Genomic DNA, 17580 nt, shown 5'->3' with positions numbered 1-17580 from the left:
TCCCGGATATTACAAGTGAAATGAATCGAGGGTTTGAAAGGGGGAAATGAAATAAGGGTTTGAAAAATGAGGGGGAAGTGACCAAAGGGGCAAAAGCGAGGCAAATGAAATAGCAGCTGTGAAATTTTTCTGAAATTATAAGTAACTAAAATAAATATAAAAATATTATGTTAATTTTTTATGGTTTATTTTAATTTATTTTTAATTACAATAAATAGTGAAAAAGGTTATTTGATGCAAGAATATAAAAATACTTATATTATATTATATAAAAATATAAAAAAGCAAAAATATCTAAAGTGTACTAGGTGTAATGTAGTTAAAAATCCGTTAACCGTCCTGCAACGGTTTATCCGGGAAACGTATTGTTGAAAACAATTTCAAATAACGGTTTCCAAGCCGGAAACCCTTGTCTATTTCAGACAATGGTTTATATAAAGAAGACAATTGTGTGAAAGCTGAAACAACAACGATACAACTAAAAACCGTTGTATACTGGAAGTGTATACAACGGTTTTCTTTTGTAAATGCTTCTCTAACGGTAATGTGATTTTGATCAAAAAATAATGCATTTTTTACACAAATCAAATTAGGAAATATTATAAATAAACGAGTTACATGCGACAAAAACATTCATAAAAGGTCGGACTTGATAGTTTACGATAATATGAATAACATAACACTGAAACAGTTATATTCTATTAAGTATCAGTGATGTAGTCGTCATTACCATTGTAAAAGATATATCTGCACAAGATTTTATATCGAAACTTTGAAGTAAGAGATCATACATATATATGTAATTGTTACTATTGTGGGTCACATGAGTATTCAAAGGGGAAAATAACGTTAATCCGTAAGGCGATGAATGAAAGTGTTAGTGAAAGATGGTTAACCATTCTACAACAGTTTGTTCGAGAAAAGTATTATTGAAATCAACTTTAAATAACGGTTTACAATAGAAAAACGCTTGTTTGTTTCAGACAATGGTTTATATAAAGAAGACCATTGTGTGAATGCTCAAACAACAATGGTACCATTAAAAACTGTTGTCTCGTAGACGTGAACACAACGGTTTTCTTTTGTAAATGCTTCTTTAAAGGTAAAGTGATTTTGATCCTAAAATAATGCATCTTTTGCACAAATAAACGAGTTACATGCGACAAAAACATTAATATGAACCTTATATTCACTTATTAATAAATTAGAATAATATTTTAATTGTACTTGTAAGTTTGATACACGTAACTGTTGATAGTTAAAAACGTTATACTTTGTTACACGATATATGACTGTGAATATGTTGTGTTGGGAAATTGATCATGTTCTTCATTTTGATTCTTTTTAACCGTCATTCCTAGATAAACATAAAAGGTCGGACTTGATAGTTTACGATAATATGAATAACATAAAACTGAAAAACAGTTATATTCTATTAAGTATCAGTGATGTAGTCGTCATTAGCATTGTAAAAGATATATCTGCACAAGATTTTATATCGAAACTTTGAAGTAAGAGATCATACACATATATGTAATTGTTACTATTGTGGGTCACATGAGTATTCAACGGGGAAAATAACGTTAATCCGTAAGGCGATGAATGAAAGTGTTAGTGAAAGATCCGTTAACTGTCCTACAACGGTTTATCTGAGAAAAGTATTGTTGAAAACTATTTCAAATAACGGTTTTCGACCCTTAAACCCTTGTTTGTTTCAGACAATAGTTTATTTGAACAAGACCATTGTGTGAAAGCTCTAATTACAATAGTACAATTAAAAACCGTTGTCTACTAGATGTGTGCACAACGGTTTTCTTTTGTGAATGCTTCTCACCCGTAAACATTTTCCACACCTACTTCTTACAAATAGCACGTGCATTAATTATCAGTTCATTTAATACAATATCTGTGTCAGAATAAAATATATCTTTGTCTGAATGTCCTCTCCCTCTACCTCTCTTCGACAAAAATCATTTCTCTCTCCCTCTCTTCGACTCAACTTTCTCTCTCAAGCTCAACTTTTGATTTTGTCTTTGTCTCAAGCTCAACCTTCGATTTTGTTCAAAGCCTCCACCTTCTCTCTCGATTTCATCTCAATCTCCCCTCTAGTGAAGAACAATTAAGCCTCTGGTAAAGCCTCTTGTAAAGCCTCTGGTCTCATTTCAAGGTATTTAAAACCAAACATAATATTTGACTATCATTTGTATGTAATTTGTGATTCTATCATTTCTACCACTTGTATGTAATTTGTAATTTGTATGAATTTGAAATTAGGGTTCATAGATAATATTTGGGGATTTTGGAGTATTGGATCTTAATCTTGTTTTCTACTGTTTGCTTGTTGTCATATTGAGGGTATTTTGAATAATTTTAATATGAGATTCTATTATTTGTTCCAAAGATAACATTAACAAATATGAGGATCTACTCCAGTTTGTCTTGGTTGACTCATTGTTTCCTTGATAAATATTAGTCAAGTAGGGATGAAGGTCTATTCAAATAACATGAACTTAACTGTAACTGTAAGATAAATATTATTTATCTTGACAACTACAGAGACTGGCCCTTATCAACACAAATGTCTTGACAACTTACTATCAGAGAGGATGTTATTTAATTTCATTTTAAAGCTGTGTTAAGGATGCTAGTAAGAGTTTCTAGTTTAGTTTTTGCACATATCAAAGGTGTCGTTGTCTAACATAAATAATGCTGCAAGTTAGTTAACCACAGTAGCTCTGTTCTCTCTCCCTCTGGATTCATATTTGTGTTATTAAGGTGTCTTGTACTAAATTTCTCCAGGTTTATATGTTCATAATATATATAGTTGTAGTAAACTGATTATATTTATTGTTCAATATAGATGGACAGGTCTTGGTTGAGGGCTGATAGAAGAATAAGGAAATTTCAAAGAGGAGTAGAAGAACTATTGTTGTTTGTATTTGAGAACGGATATGATGAAAACAAAATCAGCTGTCCATGTTTAAAATGGGCACATAGTAAATCGTGGAAAGCTCCAACAGTGAGGTGCCATCTTTTTCAAAATGGAATAGATCAGACCTACACTCGTTGGATTTGGCATGGAGAATTGATTACAGAAAGTCTATCTCCCGCTGAAGGGACAGCCAGTTCAGAATCTGTGGACCAAATCCCTATCAATGCAGAGAATAATGATAGTGATGATGATGTTTCCCTCGATTCATCAGATTTCTTTAACCATGTTAAATCTGAACATGAACCACTTTATCCGGGATGTGAAGGATTTACAAAGATGAAGGCTCTAGTGAAGTTGTATAATTTGAAAGCAAAATACCAAGTATCGGATGCTTGCTTCTCTGAACTTCTACTACTGGTTGGGTCTATGCTTCCGGAAGGCAACAATTTTCTTTCTTCATTCAGCGAGGCTAAGAAAAGCTTGTGTGCTCTTGGAATGGAGTATGAAAAAATTCATGTGTGTCCGAATGATTGTTTATTATACCGAGGGGAAAGAGATGAAGACGAGACAAGTTGTCGTATATGTCAAGCATCTAGATGGAAGTTGAACAAAAAAGGAGAAGAATTGGAGGGGGTTCCGGCAAAGGTTCTATGGTATTTTCCGTTAATACCACGTTTGAGGACTTTATTCAATTCTCCTCAAATAGCTAAAAATATGACTTGGCATGACAAAGAGAGAATAAAAGATGGTAAATTAAGACATCCGGCAGATTCAAAAACATGGAAGGATGTCGATGTGAAGTGGCCCGAGTTTTCTTCAGATTCTAGAAATGTCCGGTTAGCTTTATCCTCGGATGGATTCAATCCTTTTTATAGCACAAATGTTGATTACTCTTGTTGGCCAGTATTGATGTCAATCTATAATCTCCCACCATGGCTTTGTATGAAAAGGAAGTACATCATGCTATGTTTATTGATATCCGGACCAAAGGAACCCGGCAATGATATCGATGTGTTCCTTCAACCGCTTATTGAAGATTTACAAAAGTTATGGACCGGAAAACAAGTTTATGACGCATACAAGAGGGAGTATTTTTTGCTGCGAGGCATCTTATTATGGACAATTAGTGACAATCCAGCCTATGGTAACTTGTCGGGGAACATTGTAAAAGGGTATAATGCATGTCCTGTTTGTGTTGATGGAACAAAAGCAACGAGGCTGTCTAATTACCGTAAGTGCGTGGTCATGAGGCATCGGAGGTGGTTGCCCCGTGCACATCCATATCGAAGGAAGAAAGAAGATTTTGATAACACAGTGGAAAAGGAAACTGCCCCAATTCCATTAACCGGGGAGGAGGTGCTTGAGAGAACAAAACATTTAAGGAGTCATGTCTTTGGTAAAACACAACGCCAGCCTCGATTCAAAAAAGGTGATGTTCGACCTATTTTTAAGAAGGTTTCTATATTTTTTGAACTTGAGTATTGGAAGTATTTGCCGGTTAGACATGTTCTCGATGTGATGCACATCGAGAAAAACATTTGCGAAGCATTACTTGGGACTATGCTTAATATACCCAAGAAGACAAAAGACAAGGAATCTGTCTGGCTAGACATGGCTGACATGGGAATAAGAACGGAGCTAAGGCCAAAAAATCCCGGGAGAAAGGAGAAGTTACCTTTGGCATCTTGGAATTTAACTCATTCAGAAAAAAAAGTAGTTTGCTCGTCATTTCTTGGCATGAAGTTGCCTGATGGCTTCTGTTCAAATATTAGAAGTTTAGTTTCAATGGAAACTCTTCGACTTACTGGAATGAAATCTCACGACTGCCATATGATCTTGCATCACTTGCTCCCAATTGCGATACATTCGTCACTGCAAAAACAGGTCAGAAACACTGTCATCAGATTTTGTCTCTTTTTTAAGGCAATTTGCAGTAAAGTTATTGAGGTTGATAAGTTGGAGAAAATGCAATCCCAGCTGGTGGAAACTTTGTGCCACCTTGAAAAGTACTTCCCCCCCTCCTTGTTTGATGTGATGTTTCATCTCTCCGTCCATCTTGTACGAGAAGTAGAGCTTTGTGGGCCAATTTTTCTTAGGTGGATGTATCCATTTGAGAGATATATGAAGACATTTAAAGGGTATATAAGAAATCGGGCTCGTGCAGAAGGTTGCATAGCTGAGGCCTATATTGCAGAAGAAGCTGTTGAGTGTTTGGTGAACCATGAAGAGGCTACTGTTGGGTTACCAAAAAATGGTAGGCATAGGAATGATGCCGTTTGTAGGCCATTATCTGGTGCATCAGTTATAACTCCGAGCGACAATGATTTGCATTTAGCTCATTTATGTGTTTTACAAAATACGGCTGCGGTTAGGCCATATTTTAAGTAAGTCATTTCTTAATTTTCTGCTTAATTGTCATATTATATATCATTATTCTATTATTTACATAGTCTTTTCTAATTGTATGCAGTGAACACATGTGTTTTTTGATGACCAAATATCCAGCAAATGAAAATAATGAAATGTGGCTAAAGAATAAGCAAAATGAGACATTCCCAGAATGGTTCAAAGAAAAGGTATTATGTGCACTTTATTTATAGCATTTCTGTGCATTTTTAAAACTGTCACATAAGTCATTTATAACTTTTATGATGTCCTGGGCAGATTGCTTCAAATTTGCTCGACGAAATGGAGATATCACAAGAAATCAGATTGATCTCAAATGGGCCCAATAAGGATGTCCCTACATTCAATGGTTACAAAATGGATGGGATTACCTTTAGCACCAAAGATCGTGATGATACACGTAATGTTCAGTGCAGTGGCGTGTGTGTTCAAGCCGATACCATGGTTGTGCAGGGGAAGGATCAAATTGTTGAGCATGCCTCGCCTACATTTTATAGAGTGATAATAGGTATATGGGAGTTAGACTATAACAACTTTAGGATCCCTATTTTTCGTTGTAATTGGATTGATATGAATAGAGGGACTAAGGTAGATGATTTGGGTTATACTTTGGTTAATTTGAATAGGTTGGGGTTTTTTAATGATCCATTTGTGTTAGCAAAACACGTTAAACAAGTATGTTACATAGATGATCCTCTTGATAAATTATGGTCCGTGGTGTTGAAATTACCCGAGAAAAACTATCATGAGGACAATGATGAAGAAAATGAGGGATCCGTGGAAGTAGAACTTGAGAATGAGTTCTTTATACCAAATTTGCCGGATGTTGATTTAGACGAGGCAACAACTAGTTATATGCGAGACGTAGATGAACTAATTCAACTTTTATGATGTAATTTTATTTGATTCTTAGTTTGGTGATGAACTAAACTAACTTTCATGATGTAAGTTAGTTTCTTTGTTTTTATCTCTGTTGGTTGGCTCTGTTTTGAGTCAGATCTGTTGGATTTGTTGGTGTGGATTTGTTGGTGTGCCTCTGTTTTCAGGCTGGTTTGCTCCGTTTTTCTGCTATTTTTTTTTCCATGATGTCCAATCAGATAAGCGTTTTTGTAGAAAAAGGCTTGTCTGAAAAACATTTACATAACGCTAAATAAAACAAGTCTTGTCTTTATAGTCTATTAACAACACTTTTACAATACAAACTGTTGTATGTTGCTTAAAAGTCATTCAGTCAGACAACATTTATTTATTAGAGGCTTGTCTATAAGGCCATGTTACAATGGTTACAAAAACACTTGTATGTTAGCTTTCCAGTCACACAACACTATATAGAACCCTTGTTTGAACTGCTCGTAAACAACACAACAAATAAAACACTTGTCTATTTACAACAACGGTTTCATGAACTATTGTCTGAAGTTTCTTCACACATCGGCTCTAAAAACAGTTGTCTAACATGCATAATTACACAATACCACAGTTAACAAAGTGTTGTCTGATTGAATTTACTAGACAACATTTTTTTAACCATTGTAGGTCGTGGTGTTAGACAATAGTTTTTCCAGGACGAAAAAAAAGTGTGGTGTCTTTGTTTCGGCCAACGCTTTTTTCAGCGTCCGTTGTCTGATTAGTGTTGTCTGATTCCAGTTTTGTTGTAGTGAGGCTTGAAGCTTGTTTCATCTATTAAGAGCATCTCCAAGAATAATGTGTATAATGGTTGTCTATATTCATCCTTATGTAAAATTATATCTCAAGGTCTTGTTGGATCGACAAATATAGTCTACCATGTTGGTTGACTACATTTTTGGTTAAGGGAAGAGAAGGATTGGAGTTTTAAAATTTTTAGAGCAAGTCTAACAGTGCCCTATAATAGTGTCCTAAGTTAAAATTTAAGGCATTTGAGATAAAAATGTATTCCAACAGTATCCTAGTGGTGCCTTAAAATACTAGGACACACTACATGTGCTTTATTTATAAGGCACTACCACACTTGTCCTAAACCATTTTAATCCATAAAATATTCACTTTCTCTCCCTTTTCACACCTTTTCATACTTGGCTTAAATATAGTTGTATTCAAATATATTAATATTTTAATATTAAGACATGAAGATAAGGCATATTGTTGGAATAGATGTATGTGTATAGTGTCCTAAATCACTGGGACATTATATTTTATTATATATATAGGGATTTCACTAAGACACTGTTGGACTTGCTCTTACATGATCTTTAAAAGTAACATGCGGATGCTAAATAGACGTTATCTAGATAATTTTAGTTAAGGATTTTTATCTTTGGAGATGATTTAAGGATATAACAAGCAAGATAGTCTGAGACAAAACATCTAACGGTTTTTCTATGCTATGCCCATGGGCACACAATAAGCATTAATTCCTATGAGTTTGGTGCATTTTTATTGATCATCTAAGAATGGCCCCCGGCATTTACATCAAGTCCACTAATTAAAATCCACCAAACTCATCAAATTTAGTGTATAATGTGTGCCCATGGGCACACATTAGAAAGACCCAACATCTAAAGCTAGAAGAGAACGGAACGAGAAAAGTGATTAAAAGTAGCAACCATGAACTTAAATACCAGAGCTCCTGCCAGCTTTTTTAGTACTGGTGCATCAGTGCTGGAACGCTCGGGGGCTTCAAATCCCATGGCTGAGAGAACTGGTCCACCTGCATGAACTCCCTAGACTCGCCTCCATAAGAGAAATTCAAACTAGTATAGCAATTATCGATGAGTGGGACAATATCTTGTAGAGAATACTTGAGAGGATTTTAGGACAATGACATTTGTGATTGTGCGTTTTTCAGGACAATGACATTTGTGATTGTGCGTGCAAACTGTATTTCGCAAAAAAAGTTTGAGAAAATGATATATTTGCAATTTTCTTTTTGAAAAATTGTATTTTTGAATTTTTAGAAATTATAGTATTTTTTCTAAAAAAACTTTATAGACTTGGGTAATTGTAAAGAAATTCCTAAAAAAAATATTATAACTAACTTATAATCCGTGCAATGCACGGGCAGTTATAATATTTGTTATTTCATCGTATATATTTTAAATTTAACTAATTTTATTGTGAAAATAAAATTATGATATTAATGTGGTTAAATATTTTTTATTTAACAACTTATTCTTAATAGTCAAGTCCGTCAAATGGCTAATTAAAAATTAGATCAAACATATATATTTAAATAAGAATGTTAAAAAATATTTTTTTTACATGTTACAAGCCTTGTTCTAAAAGTCGACGATTAATCACAACTAATCACTGATTAACCCATATTTTGTAATTCGCCGAACTGATTAAATTTTTAGTTATTCAATTAATTATACGATTAATCCCCGATCAGTCTCATTAATCTTCGATTAATCTTTGTTCTATAACTTCATCGATTAAGTTCGATTCCCGTTATTTTACAAAACTGGTTATAATTTAAAGAGACCTATAAACCCAGATATAAACCAACCAATCAATCTTTAATAAGTTAAAGAGACATTTAAACCCAAATACGAACCCATCATACTAACCTAATATTTAACTTTTTGATTTAATAGATGATAAAAAAGATATTATACTACCATGCATGTTTTAAATTAAGGAGGTTCGTGGGTCGAATACCAACCGGCTCACCAAATCAGCATGCGAGTTTTGTGTATCTATTATGAATAAACAGTCTCAAGCAAAAACCGAAAGGGGCGTGCTTCCTAGGAGTGGAAACAGCTTTGCAGGCTACGGTGAAATTCACAGATTTAGAGCTCTGAACGATGGACGAAGAGAAAACTTGAACATGTATAGAACGAAATCTACACTTGGAAAGCAAAACTCAATGTTGTCGCCATGTAATTGCACAGGATCGGGTTTTTTTAGTTGGAAAATCTAAAAAAGATAATTTTAGTTTAAAAATATAAAGAATAATATATTTTAGCTAAAAAGAATAATTGGTTGTATAAACAGGCCCATATTTCGGCCCAAGTATCGACCGACGAAACTTTTAAGGTTTTGGCTTTAACAGTACTAGCCTTTAACCCGTGCGAAGCATAGACGGTTTTATAATTCTTAATTTATTTTTTATAATTTAAATTGTAACATCTTTTTATTAGTATTTTAATTTTAATATTAATAAATTGAACTTTAATTAAATTATATTAACCAACGGATTATATTTTCTCACGAAAATTTAGTTTTTACAATTTATTATCTATTTAAAAATATTTTTTTATTATTAATATGGGATAATTTATTATTCAATTAATTTTAAATCATATTTTTCATATTTCGTATATCTTCATATGTATGCAAAAAAAAGATATTTGTCATGTAACAGATTAGAGTTAGAAACAATTATGTAATTATTCGTGTTTGAATTGAAAAAAATATTCAAAATTATATATTTATAATTCTATTTTATCGCCATTTTTTTTAATGAAATAATAAAGCAAGCCGAAGGTTCGAAAGTTATATGTCTGTGGTGTTTTGGATCGATTTAAGACTTGTATTTATTATGAGATAGGTTTTTACTATTGTAGTTTATTTAAAACTTGTACTTATAAGAGATAGATTTTTAGTCTTATTATATTATATATATATATATATTATATACTTATATATAATAAGCGTAAGGGAGATAATTTGGTCGCATGGTCCTATGGTCCAAAAGCTTATCATCCGTTGGATCATATATTGAACAAATAAACACCGTTAGATTAGAACAAAATTAAATTCTGTTCTATAAGGAAACTGACATTTACTTGCATGTTTATAATTCTTTTTCCGAATTCAAAACGAATTCTGATGTGTTTTTGGTTTTTTTAATCCAAAATAAATATTTCCTACAAATTTTAATTATAGAATCGTATAAATCACACCGTCAAAAAATTATTTTTATCCATCGGATCCTATATTGAACAAATAAGCACCGTTAGATTATAACAAAATTAACTTATGTTCCATAAGACAACTGATATCTACTTACATGTTTATAATTCCTTTTCTAAATCCAAAACAAATTTTGTATTTCACGTGTTTATGATTTTTTTAATCCAAAATAAATAATTTCTACCAATTTTATTTGTAGAATCATATAAATCGCACCGTCACAAAATTATTTTTATCTAATATATTTCAAAATTAATAAGCCCGATTTATGTGAGGAACGAATACAAAAACTTTTTCTTAATCCAAAGCAAATTCTACCATCTTATTGCATGTTTATGATTCATCTTCTTAATTCAAAACAAATTGTCTTTATCAATTTTAATCTCGAACCATAAAAATTTTTAGAAAATTATTATTATAATAATTCTAATATTAAATAAATTTATAAATATAATCTAATAGGAGTTGGCGTCACATATTCTACTTAAAATAATTTAAAATTTGATAGAAAGAATTTAATACATTGGCATGATACATACAATTTTAATTTATTATCTATAAATTAAATTTTTTCACACCATTTAAAATATATTTAAAAAGTTTATAAATAATTAAAAAGCTCCCGTGCCTTGCACGGGCTATAAGCTAGTACTTATAACAAGCGTAAGGAAGATAATTTGGTCGCATGGTCATATGGTCCAAAAGGTTATCATCCGTTTGGATCGTATATTGAACAAATAAGCACCGTTAGATTGGAATAAAATTTACTTGTGTTCTATAAGGCAATTGATATTTACTTGCATGTTTATAATTCCTTTTCTGAATCCAAAACAAATTCTGTCTTTCACTTGTTTGTGATTTTTTTTATTCAAAATAAATATTTCCTACCATTTTTATTCGTAAAATCATATAAATCGCACCGTCAAAATTTTTTTATAATATATTTTAAAATTAATAAGCCGGATTTATGTGAGGAACGAATACAAAAAAAATTTCTTGATCCAAAATAGATTCTACCTTCTTATTGCATGTTTATGATTCCTTTTCTTAATTCAAAACAAATTATGTTTATCAATTTTAATCTAGAACCATATAAATTTTTTGAAAAATATTTAAATCGCATTATAATAATTCTAATATACGATACATTTATAAATATAATCTAATTGGAGTTGGCATAACGTATTTTACTCGATATATATTAAAATTTGATAGAAAAAATTTAATATTTTGACATGATACATACGAGAAAAGGAATGACTTGATTCTAATAGTTTATTTGAAGCTATTAATGGCTGTGATGTCGTATATACAACAGTTCTAACTTACAAACAAATCATAATTTCAAATTTTATTTTATTGAAAATTTTAATTTATTATTTATAAATTAAATTTTTTCACACCATTTAAAATATATTTAAAAAGTTTATAAATAATTAAAAAGCTCCCGTGCCTTGCTCATGCTATAAGCTAGTACTTATAAGCTAATACATATATTTTTACTGTTGTAGTTTATTTAAAACTTGTACTTATAAAAGATAGATTTTTAGTCTTATAATTGTTTAAGATTTGTACCTACTAAGAGATAGATTTATAGTGTGATTCTTTTTGTTTTTAGCAAGATAATAATATAAGAATGACTAAAAAAACATGACCAAACCAAAAAATATGAACAAAATTTAGGATTACAATAATAATATAGTATAGATAGTATAGTATAGATAGAACTTTTCATAGAAAAAAAAGAATATAATGACATTACAAATTAATTTATAAATAAAATTTTTTTAATTATGAATTAAGGCTAGGATCAATAATACCGTCACATATCAAGTAACGGCTCACTGATTTATCCAGGCTATAGATAAAGTAGATGCCTTGATGCAATAATACCATCATAATTTCAGTGAAGTTATTGGAATAAAAGCAATTACACACTTTTTCTACCAGCAGCTTGAAAGTTGCAAATTTTACAAACTACAGAGAGCAGAGTTGAAGGTATTATAATTTCTTTGGTCTCTTGGAGTTGCAATATTATTTAACTTGGAGTTGCATATATGTCTTGAGGCTTATTTACTTCCCATTTGTCATGGTCAAGCTGAAATCCCACAGTTTGCTAGCTAATACTGGGTCCTTGGCCAGGGAACTGGTAGCATTGGCTTCAGCTTTGTTGCTGTCCATAAAGTATTCACCACTCTGCCCTTTCACTTGAGGATGCAGCGCCACATAGCATGTAGTTGCAGCTCCCTGTGAAAAAAATCCGAAAAAAAATAAACTTTATCTCGACTGGTTGTAGTTTTCTGAAATTTTACCTCCCACGTAAAATGTTGAACAAAGTACAAAAGAAGTGTCAAGCATGAACATGATACATAAAAAGGGAATTACCTGCGGAACATTTTTGAGAAGATACTTTCCAAAAGTATTAAGCACCCCTGTGATCAACAATTGAAGTAGCAATTAGTCCTCAAGAAATACAAGGTGACAATAATACTGATGGAGAATTTAGAAAGCAAGGCGAAAAGGGTTGATGAGTACTTACAACCGGTAAGACCAAGGTTATTCGTTAAGTTGGTTGCAATGATTCCAGGGTGAAGTGAATTTGCAGTAATATTTACTCCTTCCCTCTGATCACACAATAACAAACAAAATCAAATGTTGCATTACCTTTGTGAAAATCACACTTGACTCACTTGGATTATATGTCTAAGGAATTACAAACGATTACAGAGATATGAAGACACCTAAATCTAAATGCAATTGATTTAATTCATTATATATTGAAATTATGTTTGGTCCAGAACAAATTCCTATCTCGCAACTTTGCAGTTAGTAGAGTTTCAAAAAAGTTGTAATTAATTAAAAATCTCAAGTTAGAAGACAGATAAAGACAATGGTTACCTTAAATCGCCTTGCAAGCTCATTAGTGTGCAATAGGTTGCAAAGCTTTGATTGTCCATAGGCAGCATTGCCATTGTAGCTAGAATCGTATTGTGAAATTAGTTAAAAATACAAGGACATGATATTTTGTTAACAAGCCAGAGAGAGTAAAGTATTTATTACTGTATTTCTTGAATACATACTAACCTTGCTTTGTCGTTGATTTTTTCAAAACGAATTCCTTCTTTGTACCCGTTCTGGTGGAGTGCTGATGATACATTAACTATTCTCCCTTCCTTTTGGGTTTTACGTGCAGTGCTTTTCATTGTCTCGAGCAAAAGATTGGTTAAAAGAAATGGACCTGAAAACAGGTGATACCTCACTTAAAGATCTGAGACCAATTTTACAATGAATAATATTTTAGCTGACAGAGAGAGTGGCTTTACCCAAATGGTTAACCGCGAACTGCTGTTCAATATTATCTTTTGAAAGAGTGAATGGAGGTGCCATGACTCCTGCGTTGTTTCTTTTAGAACATGAAAATTTGCTTATAAGTTATCTCCAGATTTTTAGATAAATAAGTGATATAGTAGTTTTTAATGGTTCTTACATTAGGATGTTTAAGGGAAGACCCGAGGCAATATACTCTCTGGCAAATTTTCGTACAGATGCCAGTGAGTTGAGATCAATTTCCATAACAGTGAGTCTACCTCTGGGGATCTCCTTTAGTATTTCTTCCTTAACTCTCGTACCAGAAGCAACATTCCTCACTGCCATAACAACGTGCACACCACGTAAAGCTAGAACACGCGTGGTCTCTGTCCCAATACCATTTGATGCTCCTGAAATTATATCACAAATGTAAAATTAAAAGCTAAAAATTGTACTGTAACTTGAAAGGTCAAATCTAAGTGAGACGATAAAAATACCAGTAACAATGGCAGTGAGACCAGCTCCGTCGATCCCTTGTGTTACTTCTTCAGCTGTGGAACGAGCAGAAAATCCAGAGTTGCCTTTGCATCCGAATATCCACATATCAAATGGCTGACAGTGAATGTTAAAGGATACTCTGTGCCTTTATATAGAGAGGAGCCTACAGACAAGTGTGAAGTTCAGTTCATGCAATTTGTTACAAGTTTTGAATAAGTTTCTTCATTATATGACAGTCATATTGCTAAATATTTATTTAAAATACATTTATAGTCTAAATAGTTAATTATTAAACATAGTGCGTATAAGCAAAAGAAAATTGTTTCTAGAAATATGCTTTATAAAGAATAACATATTTACTTTCTTCTTTTAGTTTTGTGGGTGCTTGGTAGAATTATTCCCATTCATCTCCCTGCAGCCAAGTGAATCTTCCAATTTGCTTTTGACATTCTTATATATGGAACTAATAAGACTTATTTCCTTCACATGTAGATTGGTCGTCAGAAAATAGTTTTTTTAAGAGGCATCCGTAAAGAATTATCTTTTTTTGGGCATCAAATAAGATTCTAGAATAACAAATTTAGCATATATTCTTATGATCAAAAAGATATTTATAAATTATTCAAAAGATATTAGAATAACAAGTAAGCACCGAAGCATTATCTTGATTAACAACTCCAACAATAGGTGCCAATAGTCGGACATTGTCGATGGACAAGAAGTGAAGATAACATAGTTACAATTCCGCTTCTATAATTAGAAAATTATGGGTTTCCCAGGTGGATTTCCCTTGATGGGAAGATCACTTGTAAGCAAACCAACTACTTCAGACATGGTTGGCCTCGCAGAACTTGGTGACTGAGTGCACATCAGACCAATTTCTACTATCTTTTTAATGTTATCAATCTCATATTCATCAGGATCTAAAGTTTTGTCGACCAAATTCAAATACGCGTCATGTTTGAACAAATTCCATGTCTGCAATATACGGTAAAAGGTTGAGTTAGATTCAAAATCTTCACAGGCAAACAGAAGCAATGCAATGTAAGAATTTCTTACATGTTCTAGGAGGGAACACGAAAATGCCTCTGTCTTCGAATTGTTGCACCTTCGGCCACCTAAAATTTCAAGGACTACAATACCAAAACCGTAGGTATCAACTTTCTCAGACAAGTGTCCATGGATGGCGTACTCCGGTGCTGTGTATCCCCTGTTTATTCGGGTACTTTAGCATCAAAGTGATGAATTTTACCAAGTAAAATCTAATTTTGGAAAGTAAATAAACTATAAAAAATAAATAACTGAAGTGATAATTGGTGATTGACTTACAAAGTCCCAGCAAATCTAGTGCTAAGATGACTTTGATCGTAATGCATTAGTCTTGCCAGCCCAAAATCTGCAATTTTGGGTTGAAAATCACCATCAAGTAGAATGTTGCTTGATTTTATATCTCGGTGCACTATACGCAAATGAGATTGTTCGTGCAGATATACAAGGCCCTTAGCTATCCCAAGAATTACAGCAACACGTTGTTTCCAGCTGAGACACCCCTGTTTTTCACCTGATAATAGTAATAATTTCTAAATAATTTATCGTCGCCTGAAATGTTACTACATCTGATAAGTAACTTAGTGTTAGGGAACTCGCCATATAGGAATTTATCAAGGCTTCTGTTAGCCATGTATTCGCACACAAGAAGTAGCTCTGATCCTCTGACAGCATAGCCCAACAGACGGATGATATTGCGATGATTAACAATACTTATAAGCTTAAGTTCACTTTTGAAATCTGGCTTCCCTTTGCCTGCCACTATAGAAAGTTTCTTTACAGCAACTACATCTCCATTCTTTATTATGCCCTAATTATTAGCATCAACAAGAATCTTAGTACTGTAGAGTATTGATATCACATTAGGTAGCTTTATTGTAAAATTAAGATCACCTTGTACACATCTCCAGAACCTCCTTCTCCTATTTTAGAGCTTTCGCTAAAGTTCCGTGTGGCTGACTTCAAATCTTTGAAACGGTAAATCATTGGTCCGTCCAGCTTGGATATATCAAATATATCACCTACACCTAGTATACAGGTAAGAAACGTTTCACGCAAAAAAGATTATTGTTCATGCAAGTCCAAGTGATATAATTATCGGTTCATGATTTAAGCATGCGAAAATTAAAGTTTGTAAGTATATATTTAGAGTCTTATTCTACTGCAACCCCTTATTTTACAAACTATCCTCTGTTAACGACACGACGGTTGTGCCCGCCGAGATTTCTGCTAAACTCATACTTCCTCCATCTCCACCTTCACCTCCACTATCTCCACCACCGCCATCACCACCTGAATCGACTACGTGAAGAGATCTGGAGATTTTCACCGGTTTCTGGAAATTTTCCCCAATTTATGTAACACAAATTACTAAATTCTAAGAGGAATATCATTAAATTCTAAAGAGAAAATCACTAAATTGAACTGATTTTTAGTTTATATTTAAGGAGTGGTTTGTATTTGATCGCTAGTATATATAATAACAATAATAACCATAAAAAACACATTTCCCGCCGACTAAAATGGACCATAATTACCTCTTTGAGCTACCTTTTTCTTTCTTGATAACAAGTACCATAAAAGCAAAGCAAGTAGGAGCACAAGAATGCCTACACCACCAGCAATACCTTCAACGATTGCGGTCTTATTACTTGATCCTCCTGAGTGTTACCAGATCATTAGTGACATTGTTGTGACTTGTGATTTAACAATTATTCTAGTTACACTTTGAATCCTCTATACGTAGAAAGAACTAAAATAGGTTGTCTTACCTTCTTCCAAGTACTTTCTGATATTTGTTGTCTGATTACTTTGAAAGAAAGCGGTGTCTGCATATCTCATAAAGCAACCAGCATCAATAGCTCTTGCCCCAGACCGAGGAGGACAACTTTTGATGCTTTCAAAAGCAACATTTATGCAATTTTGGCATTCCAACTCGCTTACTGTTTCAGCACATTGTGCCACACCATATACCGTTGTGTTGCTACCTAAAACCTGCTCTGTTATCGCAGCATAGAAACCTTTTATCTTAGGAGTCGCAAGAAATAGATTGCTTAGTACTTCTCCGGCTGCTGGATTAAAATTGGCTGATATTCTATTCGCTACAGTATCATTGTCACATCTTCCCGTATTGCCTATAGCAGTAGCTGTAGTTTTAAAGTCATTGCTGTCGTACCTTGATTAACAAAAAATTTAAATATCCTTGAGGACATTCGTTTGTAATGATAGAGTGCTTGATCAAAAGGAAAAAAAACAATAAGGGAAACACAGAACTTCTTTTTCTCATTGGTTTTTATATCATGGAGGTGTAATATAGTAATCTTATTTCTTGGTTTGCATACTAAACTTATGTTTGAACTGGAGGGAATAGATCTGAAAGTTTGACAATGTTCACCAGAAATCAAAAAATTATATACAACTCCCTCTGTTTATTTGATTTTTCTTAGTTGTAAACCTTTAAAATAAGCACATATATTGGTCTTAAAGGATGA

General features: G+C 32.8%; 3 protein-coding genes across 3 annotated transcripts; 1 reads left to right on the top strand and 2 right to left on the bottom strand.

Moving 5' to 3' along the window:
* Nucleotides 1–2860: 2860 nt before the first annotated feature.
* On the top strand, nt 2861–6229 carry LOC108201340 (uncharacterized). The gene is made up of 3 exons (XM_017369633.2): nt 2861–5316; nt 5403–5508; nt 5597–6229. The coding sequence occupies exons 1-3, from the start codon at nt 2861–2863 to the stop codon at nt 6227–6229; spliced, it is 3195 nt and encodes a 1064-aa protein (XP_017225122.2).
* A 5887-nt stretch (nt 6230–12116) lies between these two features.
* LOC108200796 (short-chain dehydrogenase TIC 32, chloroplastic-like) lies at nt 12117–14244 on the bottom strand. The gene is made up of 8 exons (XM_064085617.1): nt 14041–14244; nt 13722–13953; nt 13558–13637; nt 13319–13472; nt 13133–13211; nt 12774–12858; nt 12620–12666; nt 12117–12481 (listed from the first exon to the last, which is right to left on the bottom strand). Exons 1-8 carry the CDS (start codon nt 14144–14146, stop codon nt 12308–12310), a joined length of 957 nt encoding a protein of 318 aa, XP_063941687.1. The 5' UTR covers nt 14147–14244; the 3' UTR covers nt 12117–12307.
* Nucleotides 14245–14688: 444 nt separating this feature from the next.
* On the bottom strand, nt 14689–17077 carry LOC108201338 (putative serine/threonine-protein kinase). Its single transcript, XM_064085616.1, has 7 exons — nt 16861–17077; nt 16627–16749; nt 15983–16116; nt 15689–15899; nt 15371–15602; nt 15101–15251; nt 14689–15019 (listed from the first exon to the last, which is right to left on the bottom strand). Exons 1-7 carry the CDS (start codon nt 16928–16930, stop codon nt 14798–14800), a joined length of 1143 nt encoding a protein of 380 aa, XP_063941686.1. The 5' UTR covers nt 16931–17077; the 3' UTR covers nt 14689–14797.
* Nucleotides 17078–17580: the final 503 nt, after the last annotated feature.

This window comes from Daucus carota, chromosome 9, assembly GCF_001625215.2.
Source record: "Daucus carota subsp. sativus chromosome 9, DH1 v3.0, whole genome shotgun sequence".
NCBI lineage: Eukaryota > Viridiplantae > Streptophyta > Magnoliopsida > Apiales > Apiaceae > Daucus > Daucus carota.
Note: the sequence above shows the minus strand (reverse complement) of the source record. Positions and strands in the feature narration are given on the sequence as shown.

What these genes read in the sequence shown, in the direction of transcription:
- LOC108201340 (XM_017369633.2), top strand. Translation starts at nt 2,861, where the DNA reads ATGGACAGGTCTTGGTTGAGGGCTGATAGAAGAATAAGGAAATTTCAA. An exon ending in GCGGTTAGGCCATATTTTAA is followed by an intron (nt 5,317 to 5,402) that starts GTAAGTCATTTC and finishes AATTGTATGCAG; the next exon opens with TGAACACATGTGTTTTTTGA. An exon ending in CAGAATGGTTCAAAGAAAAG is followed by an intron (nt 5,509 to 5,596) that starts GTATTATGTGCA and finishes TGTCCTGGGCAG; the next exon opens with ATTGCTTCAAATTTGCTCGA.
- LOC108200796 (XM_064085617.1), bottom strand. Translation starts at nt 14,146, where the DNA reads ATGTGGATATTCGGATGCAAAGGCAACTCTGGATTTTCTGCTCGTTCC. An exon ending in TAACCTTGGTCTTACCGGTT is followed by an intron (nt 12,667 to 12,773) that starts GTAAGTACTCAT and finishes TGTTGATCACAG; the next exon opens with GGGTGCTTAATACTTTTGGA. An exon ending in TTCTCAAAAATGTTCCGCAG is followed by an intron (nt 12,482 to 12,619) that starts GTAATTCCCTTT and finishes TTTTTTTCACAG; the next exon opens with GGAGCTGCAACTACATGCTA.
- LOC108201338 (XM_064085616.1), bottom strand. Translation starts at nt 16,930, where the DNA reads ATGAGATATGCAGACACCGCTTTCTTTCAAAGTAATCAGACAACAAAT. An exon ending in GAAAAAGGTAGCTCAAAGAG is followed by an intron (nt 16,117 to 16,626) that starts GTAATTATGGTC and finishes CCTGTATACTAG; the next exon opens with GTGTAGGTGATATATTTGAT. An exon ending in GTTCTGGAGATGTGTACAAG is followed by an intron (nt 15,900 to 15,982) that starts GTGATCTTAATT and finishes GCTAATAATTAG; the next exon opens with GGCATAATAAAGAATGGAGA.